The sequence below is a fragment of the Loxodonta africana genome, chromosome 7, assembly GCF_030014295.1.
Source record: "Loxodonta africana isolate mLoxAfr1 chromosome 7, mLoxAfr1.hap2, whole genome shotgun sequence".
Lineage (NCBI taxonomy): Eukaryota > Metazoa > Chordata > Mammalia > Proboscidea > Elephantidae > Loxodonta > Loxodonta africana.
In genome coordinates this window covers 26359228-26370337 of record NC_087348.1, presented here as the reverse complement: position 1 = coordinate 26370337, position 11110 = coordinate 26359228, and the positions used below count along the sequence as shown (strand labels likewise).

The 11110-nt window shown below is 35.7% G+C and overlaps 1 protein-coding gene across 1 annotated transcript; it reads left to right on the top strand.

Annotated features, from left to right (window-relative positions):
- Positions 1-237: 237 nt before the first annotated feature.
- LOC100653905 (olfactory receptor 5J3-like) lies at positions 238-1264 on the top strand. Its single transcript, XM_003423139.3, has one exon. It carries the CDS (start codon positions 265-267, stop codon positions 1228-1230), a length of 966 nt encoding a protein of 321 aa, XP_003423187.2. The 5' UTR covers positions 238-264; the 3' UTR covers positions 1231-1264.
- The last annotated feature ends 9846 nt before the right edge of the window (positions 1265-11110 follow it).

The window sequence follows — 11110 nt, the reverse complement described above, 5'->3', positions numbered from 1 at the left end:
GAATGATATTCACTTTAGCTTTTTCTTCACATCAACACCAACATTTTAAATGAATCTTGAAACTATTAAACCCTGCATGGTTTTCTAATGTAACATACAAATAAACAGTACTAATTTCATAAATAAGACAACCAGAGAGAGGGGATGTGATAACTCAAGTCACAGTGCTAGTTAAGAATTCCCAGTAGTCTTGATATCGCAGCACCATTATTCTCTCTTAATTTATTCCAATCTCCTTATCATTAGCAGGTATAAGAAAGCCAAATGGCTCATGAGAATTTGACAGAGGTTACAGAGTTTATCCTACTGGGACTGACAGAGCGTTCGGACCTGAAAGTGGTCCTCTTCATGTTGTTCCTGCTGATTTACATCATTTCTTTGGTGGGGAACCTGGGAATGCTCTTTCTAATCCAAATCACCCCCAAGCTCCACACACCCATGTACCATTTCCTTAGCTGTCTGTCACTTGTAGATGCCTGCTACTCAACAGTCTTTGCACCCAAAATGCTGCTGAACTTCTTTGTTGAACAGGAGACAATCTCATATTCTGCATGCATTGTGCAATATTTTTTATTTGCGTCACTCATCACCACTGAGGGCTTCTTGCTGGCAGCAATGGCTTATGATCGCTATGTGGCCATTGTATACCCTCTAATTTATACATTTACCATGACTAAAATAGTGTGTGTTGTGTTGGTCATAGGATCATGTGTGGGAGGTTTAATGAACTCATTAACACACACAATTGGCCTAGTGAAACTTTCTTTCTGTGGGCCAAATGTCATCAGTCACTTCTTCTGTGACCTTCCTCCCCTGTTGAAGCTGTCCTGTTCTGATACATCCATGAATGAATTGTTGCTTTTAATCTTCTCTGGTGTGATTGCCATGATCACTTTCTTGACTGTGATCATCTCCTACATCTTCATGGTTGCTGCCATCCTGAGGATCCGCTCAACAGCCGGTAGACACAAAGCCTTCTCCACCTGTGCTTCACATCTGACAGCAGTGACTTTATTCTATGGCTCTATAAGCTTTAGTTACATTCAGCCAAGCTCCCAATATTCCCTAGAACAAGAAAAGATGGTGTCTGTGTTTTATACGTTGGTGATTCCCGTGTTAAACCCATTGATTTACAGCCTAAGGAACAAGGAAGTAAAGGATGCTGTGAAGAGGGCAATAGAAATGAAACATTTCCCCTTTTACTGTCATGCCACACATTTCTCAAAATAGGATACAAATATGTGTTCTGTCTAATGATATCTATACGAATTTAGTAAAAGTTCGTGAGGGAAAAACTTGGAGTTTATTCAACTGAATCCTTTTGCTTTAGAGAGGAAGAGAAAATCTGAGAAGTGTAACCTATCATAGGACACATGACTGGTTATTGCAGCAACTAACTCAAAATCGTACCAGAGACATAGGCCAGATAACTCTGGACAATCCGTAACAGATTCAGTCCCCTCCCTCCACACGTAGAATTGATTACTGTTCAACATCAATGGTTGGAAAAATCAGGATTTAGCAGAAATTTATCTTACATAAATTTTATCTCAGACCTTAGGGAATCTTTAGGAAATATGTGTTTAATTTTTCTTTCATGTCTGTTAAGTTGGAGTTGCGATTTTGAAACGGGCCTCGCTGACCTTGAAAAGAAGTCATTGGCACCATATGAACTGCTGATAGTCAGATTTGCATCAAGAACATTTGTTACTTATTAAGAAAACCAGGAGCCAATGCAGTGAATTTATATTCCCAAGATCTCATTTTTTTGTCCTGTGCATGAACTCATAGTGATTAGAGTGATCACAGCTTTGATGGATATTTTCATTTGTCCTTGGTCAGATGTGACATGTGGACAAACATTGACTCCCAAAATCATGGACATCTAAGGATCATACAACCATCCCATCCAAACCCTAATCTGATATAGAATATACTCTTATAAGTCCTTAACTCATGGTTGTCTACCTTCTCCTCCAAAATCAACACTCTCTTATTTGATGAATTAAATAAGCCCACGTTTTTTCTCATTTTAAACAAGAAATACATCTCTTCTTAAGGCTTAAATAATTTAATCTTAGATATGCCTTATGAGGAAAACCTGGTGGTATAGTGGTTAAGTGCTACGGCTGCTAAAAAAAAAAGGTCGGCAGTTCCAATCCACCAGGCGCTCCTTGGAAACTGTGGGGCAGTTCTACTCTGTCCTATAGGGTAGCTATGAGTCAGAATCGATTAGATGGCAATCGGTTTGGTTTTTTGGCTGCCTTATGAAGTCTCAGAACTTAGATCTTTCATTCTTCATAAGGTTCTCAAGTGTCGTTTTTGCCAGAATACCCTATTGTGTGTAATTTTTCTCAGAATATTTACAGTCTTTTCAGTTATGCTTCATGCAATATCATTTCAAATTTCATCATCTTTGTCTTCATCCCTTAGTTCATCAATGTGGAAAGATTACATGGAATAAATGGTAAAAGAAACACAGGTTTTTATATCAGTGAATTGTTTTAAAATTATTGTTCTACTAATTCTTAAAGTGTAAACTTGGAGAAATTCTTTGAATATTTCAGGCCAACTCTAATGTGAGTCATGAGAATGAAAATACTTAACTAAATTAATCTCATGATAACTAGAGATAATACCTGGAACATAGTGTAGGCATTTAATAAATAGAAACCTTTGTAACTAGGGCTCTCTTAACATTCAGTTTTCTGGAAGAAAGATATATTCCATTAAATATATATATATATATGTGTATTATTATTATATTCTTAGTATTTCTTTCTTTTTAAATCATTGCAAAATTTTTCCACTTGTTCTTGTACAGTTTTCTTTATTGGTCTGATTTCATTTTACCTATCTTTGCGTTTTATAATACTTATTCTTTCATTCTTTTTGTTGTAGATTTAGTCTATCTTTTGACCCTGTATTTATCTCTTTTATATTTTTATTCCATTTTCCAAATATCAACCTTCTCAATATTTCTAAACATTTCTTTCTATGTCTGGAAAATGTATTAAAGAAATGTTGAACATGATATTTACACTAGTATCTTAATTGATTAAATTTGCAATAACTTTTTGAAAAACATATTGTAGAGTTTAATATACATGTTTTTCAAAAAAATATTACAAATAATAATGTATATATAAAGGTATTCAATTACCAAATTTTGACTTAAAATACATTTGGATTTAAGCAAATTTAAAATAGAAATACACGTGATATATAATTACACCATACAATTGTATAAATTATAATTATAAACACCAATGGAGTTAATTTTAAATATTCAGTTTTTCATTATATAGCCTCACGTAGATAAGAAAAGTATCCACAATGATTTTCCTTTAATATTGAGAAAAATCAAACATATAAGCTCTAGATAGAAAATGTCGGGGCCTTATTTTTTCCCAGGCTTATATTTAGCTGCTTTAATGGTATGAAATATGCTGAATCTGAAATTGATTGTTCACAAAATCACTGGAGATTCCACCCTCCAAATGCCCTGAACCAAATATAAAACAAAAGTCAGGAAACATAATCAAAAACTCCCGGGTTTCCTCTCAACGCCAGGTAGGTGTCATGTTTATGTATTCTACCAAAGCAATTACAAATACCTTCTCTGGTTTTCAAAAGCATCAACTCTCAGTATGTGCTGTGAATAGAGTATGAAGAAAAATCTATGAGTTCATTGTCAAAGTCAAGTTGTTTTCTTGAAATATTTTGTAGAGGTATTTCTTATTTCCCTCAGGATGATGTTGTTAGGTGCCTTCGAGTAAGTTCCGACCCATAGCAACCCTATGTAACTGAGAAGGAAACTGTCTGGTCCTGTACCATCCTCACAATTATTGCTATGTTTGAGCCCATCATTGCAGCCATTGTGTCAACCCATCTCAGTGAGGGTCTTCCTCTTTTGCACTGACCATCCGTCTCCAGGGACTGATTCCTTCTGATAACATATCAAAAGTACATGAAACGAAATCTTTCCTTCCTCACTTCTAAGAAGCATTCTTATTGTACTTCTTCAAAGACAAATTTATTCGTTCTTCTGGCAGTCCATGAAGTATTCAATATCCTTTGCCAACACCGTAATTCAAAGACATCAATTCTCTTTCAGTCTTCCTTATTCATTGTCCAGCTTTCACATGTATATGAGCCGATTGGAAATATCTCAGCTTGGGTCAGTCACATCTTCATCCCCAAAGTGACACCTTTGCTTTTTAACACTTTAAAAAGATCTTTTGCATCAGATTTGTCCAATGCAATGCATCCTTTGTTTTCTTGACTGCTGCTTCCATGGGTGTTGGTTGTGGAGCCAAGTAAAATGAAATCCTTGACAAGCTCAATTGTTTCTCTGTTAATCATGATGTTGCTTATTGGTCCAGTTGTGAGGATTTGTGTAGTTCTTTACTTGGAGGTGCAATCCACACTACAGGCTGTAGCTTTTAATATTCTTTAGTAAGTGCTTCAAGTGATCTTCACTTTCAGCAAGCAAGGTGGTGTCATATGCACATCTCAAGTTGTTGATGAGTCTTTCTTCTTTTTTTTTAATTTATTTATTTTTTTGCATTGTACTTCAGGTGAAGGTTTACAGAACAAACTCGTTTCTTATCAAACAGTACACACATTGTTGTATGGCATTGGCTAACAACCCCACGACATGTCAACACTCTCCCTTCTCAACCCTGGGTTCCCTATTACAAGCTTTCCTGTTCCCTCCAGCCTTCCTGTCTGTGCCCCAGGGCTGGTATGCCCCTTTAGTCTTGTTTTGTTCCATGGGCCTGTACAATCTTTTGCTGAAGGGTGAACCTCCAGATTGGCCTCATTACTGAGCTGAAGGGGTGTCCAGTGGCCATACTCTCAGGGTTTCTCCAGTCTCTGTTAAGGCAGCAAGTCTGTTTTTTCTTTTTCAGTTAGAATTTTGTTATACATTTTCCACCAGCTCTGTCTGGTGTCCTCTATTGTGATCCCTGTCAGAGCAGCCAATGGTGGTAGCCGGGAACCATCTCCTTGTACTGGACTCAGTCTGGTGGAGGCCATGGGAGATGTGGTGCATAAGAACCTTGGACTAATCTTTCCCTTGTATCTTTAGTTTTCTTCATTATTCCTTGCTCCCAAAGGGGTGAGACCTGTGAAGTATGCTAGATGGCCACTCATAGGCTTTTAAAACCCCAGACACTACTCACTAAAGTAGAATGTAGAACATATTCTTTATAAACTGTGTTATGCCAATTGAGCAAATATTCCCCGAGATCATGGTCCCCACAACCCTCAGCTGAACAATTTGGTTCCTCAGGGAGTTTGGATGTGTTTATGGAGCTACCATGACCTTGCCATGTACAGGTTGTGCTGGCTTCCCCAGTATTGTGTAATGTCTTACCCTTCAAGGAAGTTTCCATTTATCTATTGTCTATTAAGTGTTTTTCCATTTCCACCACTCCCCTTCCTTGTAATCATCGAAGATTGTTTCTTTTTTATGTAAACCTTTTCATGAGTATTTAAGGTAGTGGTCTCCTACAACATTTGTCCTTTTTTGATTGACTTATTTCACTCAGCATAATGTCCTCCAGATTCAGCCATGTTATGAGATGCTTCACGGATCCATCACTGTTCTTTATCATCGCATAATATACTCCATTAATTGTACCTACCACAGTTTGTTTATCCATTTATCTGTTGATGGGCATCTAGGTTGTTTCCATCTTTTTGCTATTGTGAACAATGGTGCAGCGAATATGGGTGTGCCTTTGTCTACTTGTGTGATGACTCTTTATTTCTCTAGGATATATTCCTAGGAGTGGGATTGCCGGATCATATGATATTTCTATTTCTAGCTTTCTAAGGAAGCTCCATATTGTTTTCCAAAATGGTCATATCATTTTGCATTCTCACCAGCAGTGCATAATAGTTCTAATTTCCCTGAAGCCTCTCCAACATCTGTTATTTCCTGTTTTATTGATTTGTGCCAGTAATGCTGGAGTGAGATGGTATTTCATTGTGGTTTTGGTTTGCATTTTTCTAATGGCTAGAAATCGTGAGTATTTCCTCATGTGTCTGTTGGCTGCTTGAAGTGTGTTGTCTCTTGGTGAAGTGTCTGTTCATTTCCTTTGTCCTTTTTTAATTGGATTGTCTTTTTGTTGAAGAGGTGTTGAATTTTCTTATAGATTTTAGAGATTAGACCTTTGTCTGATTTGTAATAGCCAAAATTTTTTTTTTCCCCTAGTCTGTATGTTTTCTTTTCACTGTTTAGGTAAAGTCTTTTGATGAACGTAAGTGTTTAATTTTTAGAAGACCCCAGTTATCCTTAATTCTGATGCAAATTCTTCTTCATACGGTCCAGCATACAGGCTGAATAAGCATGGAGAAAGGATACAAGCCCGAAGCATACCTTTCATGATTATAAAACAAGCACTATCCCCTTGTTCCATTCAAACAACTGCCTTTTTGTCTATATACAGTTTCCACATGAGTACAATGAAGTCTTCTGGAATTCCCATTATTCCCAATGTCATCCTTAATTTGTTATGATCCACATAGTTCAATGTCTTTGCATATTCATTAAAACACAGGTAAACATGTTTCTGGTATTCTCTACTTTCAGCCAGCATCCACTTGATATCAGGAACTTTTTCCCTCATTCCATGTCCTCTTCTGGATCTGGTGTGAATTTCTGACAATTCCCTGTCAATATGCTGCTGCATCTACTTTTGAATGATCCTCAGCTAAAATTACTTGCATGTGATATTGCTCTATAATTTCTTAATTCTGTTAAATCAACTCTCTTTGAAACAGGGACAAATATGGATCTCTTCCATTTTGTCAGCCAGGTAGCTGTTTTCCAATTTTCTTTTCGTAGATAAGTGAGTGTTTCCAGTGCTTCATCTGTCTGTTGAAACATCTTAATCGACATACCATCAATTCCTAGAGAATTGTTTTTCACCAATGCCTTCAGTGCAGCTTGGATTTACTCCTCCAGGACCATCCATTCCTAGTCATATGCTACCACCTGAAATGGCAGAACATTGACCAATTCTTTTTAGTAGAGTGACTCTGTATATCCTTGCCATCTTCTTTTAATGTTTCCCGTGTTGTTCAAATTTTGCCCATTGTTCCTGCAGTATTGCAACTAGAGGCTTGAGGGATTTCTTCAGTCCTTTAAGCTTGAGAAATGCCGACTGTTTTCTTTCCTTTTGATTTTTTTAACTCCAGGTGTGTGCACATATTTTTATAATACTTTGTCTTCTTTAGCCACCCTTTGAAACATTCTGCTCAGCTTTTTTACTTTGTCATTTCTTCCATTCACTTTAGCTACTCTAAGTTAAAGAGCAAGTTTCAGCGTGTCTCCTGACATCCATTTTGGTCTTTTCTTTCTTTTCCATCTTTCCATGGCCTTTCACTTTCTTCATGTATGATGTCCTCGATGTCATCTCACAACTTGTCTGGTCTTCTGTCATTAGTGTTCAATTCATAAATTCTATTCTTGAGATGGTTTGTAAATTCACATGGCTTTTTTAAATATATACTCAAGGTCATATTTTGGCTATTGTGGACTTGTTTTAACTTTCTTTAGCTTCAACTTGAAATAGTATGTGAGCAAATTATACTCTGTTCCACAGTTGGCACCTGGCCTTATTCTGACTGATGTTATTGGGCTTTTCCCTTTTCTCCTTCCACAGATATAGTCAATTTCATTCATGTGTATTCCATTTCATGAGGTCCTTGTGTATAGTCACAGTTTATGTATTGAAAAAATGTATTTGCAATGAATAAGTCATTTGTCTTGCAAAATTCTATCATGTGATCTCTGGCACCCTTTCGATCAATAAAGCCATATTTTCCAACAGCTGTCCTTCTTCGTTTCTGACTTTCTCATTGCAATCACTCGTAATTATCTACGCATCTTGATTGTATGTTTGATCAACTTCAGACTGCAGAAATTGATAACAATTTTCAATTTCTTCAACTTCGGCATTAGCGTTTGCTGGATAAATTTGAGTAATAATTATATCAACTGATTTTCATTGGAAGTTTATGCATGTTATCCCATCACTGACAGGATTGTACTTCAGGATAGATCTTGAAATGTTCTTTTTTGCCAATGAACGTGGCATGTGGTTCCTCTTTCATTTGTTGTTCCCAGCATAGTAGACTATATGATTGTCTTATTCAAAATGGTCAATACCATTTTTTTTTTAAAGTAGATCACCAGGTCCTTCTTCTTAGTCTGTCTTAATTTGAAAGCTTCCCTGAAAACTGTCCACCATGAGTGACCCTGCTGTTATTTGAAAAAGTGGTGGCATACCTGCCAGCATGACAGTAGCACACAAGCCACCACAATGTGACAAACTTACAGGCAAATGGTGGTGTTTTCTTTTAATGGATGTTTTTCTCTACAAAACGCGAGGATCTGGTCTTGTGTTCTTTAATCTGGAATATACTGTTACATAAGAGTCATCCACTAAATTATCTCTGTTAAACAAATGTTTCTACTAAGGCCTTTCAGGGGGATTTCAGTTTCTCCGTGGTATATATGTGGTACATAATAACAATTTATATGCCCTGCTGAGAGTTTGATATAACGAAAGTCCTGTATCAGGCTAACTTTCCATGGTTTTGAGAATTACGTTTACTGTAGATTAATATTACAGACTATTAAAATCATACAGTGTTCTAAAGGTGTTAGTAGATTGAATTCATACTTTCAAACTCTGTATTTGTTTTTTTTTTTTCTTTCTCTCTGTAGCTCTTTCATAGGGGATCCACACATGGCAGACAGAAATGTCGATGGAATCACTGAGTTCATCCTCCTGAAAGTCTTATAATCATAAACTAAAATTTAAATCTATATTGGATTTACCAAAGTATCCATTGCAGAGCATTATATATGTAGTGTTTTTACATTTTGACAAATTCAGTTACAACCTAATGATAATATGTGCATATACAACTTCTCAGTTAATTTCTTTTTATTTTTTGTTTCAAAAGATCCCTAACAATGGAATTATTAGATAAAACACATATAAACATTTTAATATGATACTTTGCCAAATTGTTTCCCAAAACATTTATTAAAAATAAAAAAAACTAATTCTTTCATAAAGGCAATTATTACATTTATTTAAATATTTACTTATAATATCCTAATAAGAAGAAATAAATAATGAATATGTTGTATAATAACATCTCAACAAAACAGGGAAAAAACCAAAACCAACGAAGTGAAAATTAATGAAAATACGATGAGTAATCTTGCTCTTCTTTCACCAAATTATTAGCTAATTGCTTGAAAATGTTTAGGGAATCAGACTTTGAGAATATGATCATCAGACCAAATTCAGTATTAGAACCATGCTGATAGAATCAGGTTGGATTAAGTTCAGGGGACAGAATCCAAGGGAATGGACTTTCTAAAACACTGTACAATTAGAGATATTGTTTAGCGATCTTGTTAAAAAAAACAGGAAATATTCATATAATATTTCTTACTTGAGTTACAAATTATTAGGGTAAATTTCCCTAGTGGTTTTAGCCTGAAATCCAAGCAACAATTAAGTACTGAGAGTCTACTGTGTGGAAACCTATTAAAAAGATCATGTTCAGCCGCAAGTACCAACTTCTGAGATCTAGAAAGACCTTCTGTTACGAAGGCAGTTTTTCCAGCAATCCCCAACCTTGTGGGAAAGCCTGACCAAGCAAAGCATTCCCTAAGATGTGCTCTTAAACTGTGCGATCACCTGGTCACTCAGAATATTTTTATGATTTTTTAATTGACCCAATCATTTAATCTAACTTTAAGCATGTAAGTGAATGTGATCTATTTCTTTAGATCCATAGCCAACCTAAAGTGATTTTTTTATTGCTAACAAAGCTTCTGTTAACAGTTTAATGCTGCTGGAAAAAAAGAGGAACTTTATTAATAGAGATATAATTTATAGGATATGTTTGTGTTCAACTTTAATACACGGTTTTTCAGCCACACTGAATTAATATGTGTAGTTATATAAAAAATTATATAGTGTATATTTATCAGGTTCCAATTTGTTAAAGTTCTTTTATAGAGAAAAGCCAGAGAGATGATAAAATTTTACCCTGTGGAGAAACATATGTTTTCATAAAAATTGAATAGCAACCAGTGATAAGGAATCTTCCCCTATCCTGTGACTAACCTGCTCCTGTTTTTCCACACCCAGTTCAGGTCATGGTGCTGCCTTCCATAAAACGCTTCCTCCTTCCTTCCCAAGCCTCAGAACTCAGGCATCTTTTAGCCTTATCATCTGCCCAGATTCTATGTTTGGAAGGGTGATGACTGTAACATCCCGAAGAGTTGATTTGTGGGAAAGAGATAAAATAATCTTTTCATTTGCTATTTAGTATTAGAGGATATCAAGGGTAAAATATTCTATCTCATTAACACCCAGAGAAGGGAGAATATTCTCTATTTATAATTTTTCCCATTTCTGTGGGTATTCACAGAACATAGTTATGGGTTTTAATTGCCATGAACATTCATTCACTCCTACTTGATATAACTTCTATTACTTTATACAAAAGGGCATTGTTTTTTCCTCTTTCTATTGTCTTAGACACCTCCTGGATTTTATTCTGTGTGTATAAACTTACAACCTTTTGTACAGTCGCCATGCCCTTTTTATGTCTCTTTCACTAAAGAATAGATTACATATCTGTTTATCAGTTCAATGAATATACCCTCAATGCAAGACACTATTTATGGCATTAAAGACCTCTAGAAGGAAGCATGAATTGTTCCTTCACGAAACTTGACCTTTACTGGGTTAACATTTGGGTTAGTCTGAGGGGCAATCTTCAGGGTATTGCTAAATCAAGATAATAATCTCCATTATTAATTTATAAATTATATCTTGTTTATGTTTTTGAACTGTGACCATGGAAAGCAAAGAGAATCTAAGTCTAAATGTTCCATGGGGAAGAGGCAATAATTTGCTGGAAAGTAGCAATTTTTTTTCCCTGTTAATAAAATGAAATCATAAATAGGGAATCAAAAGGTATGTATAACCTGGAAATAAGCTCAACTTAAAAAAAAAAAAAAATGGAGGCGAAGGGACATTTGTGTATGTTTCTTAATGGCAAC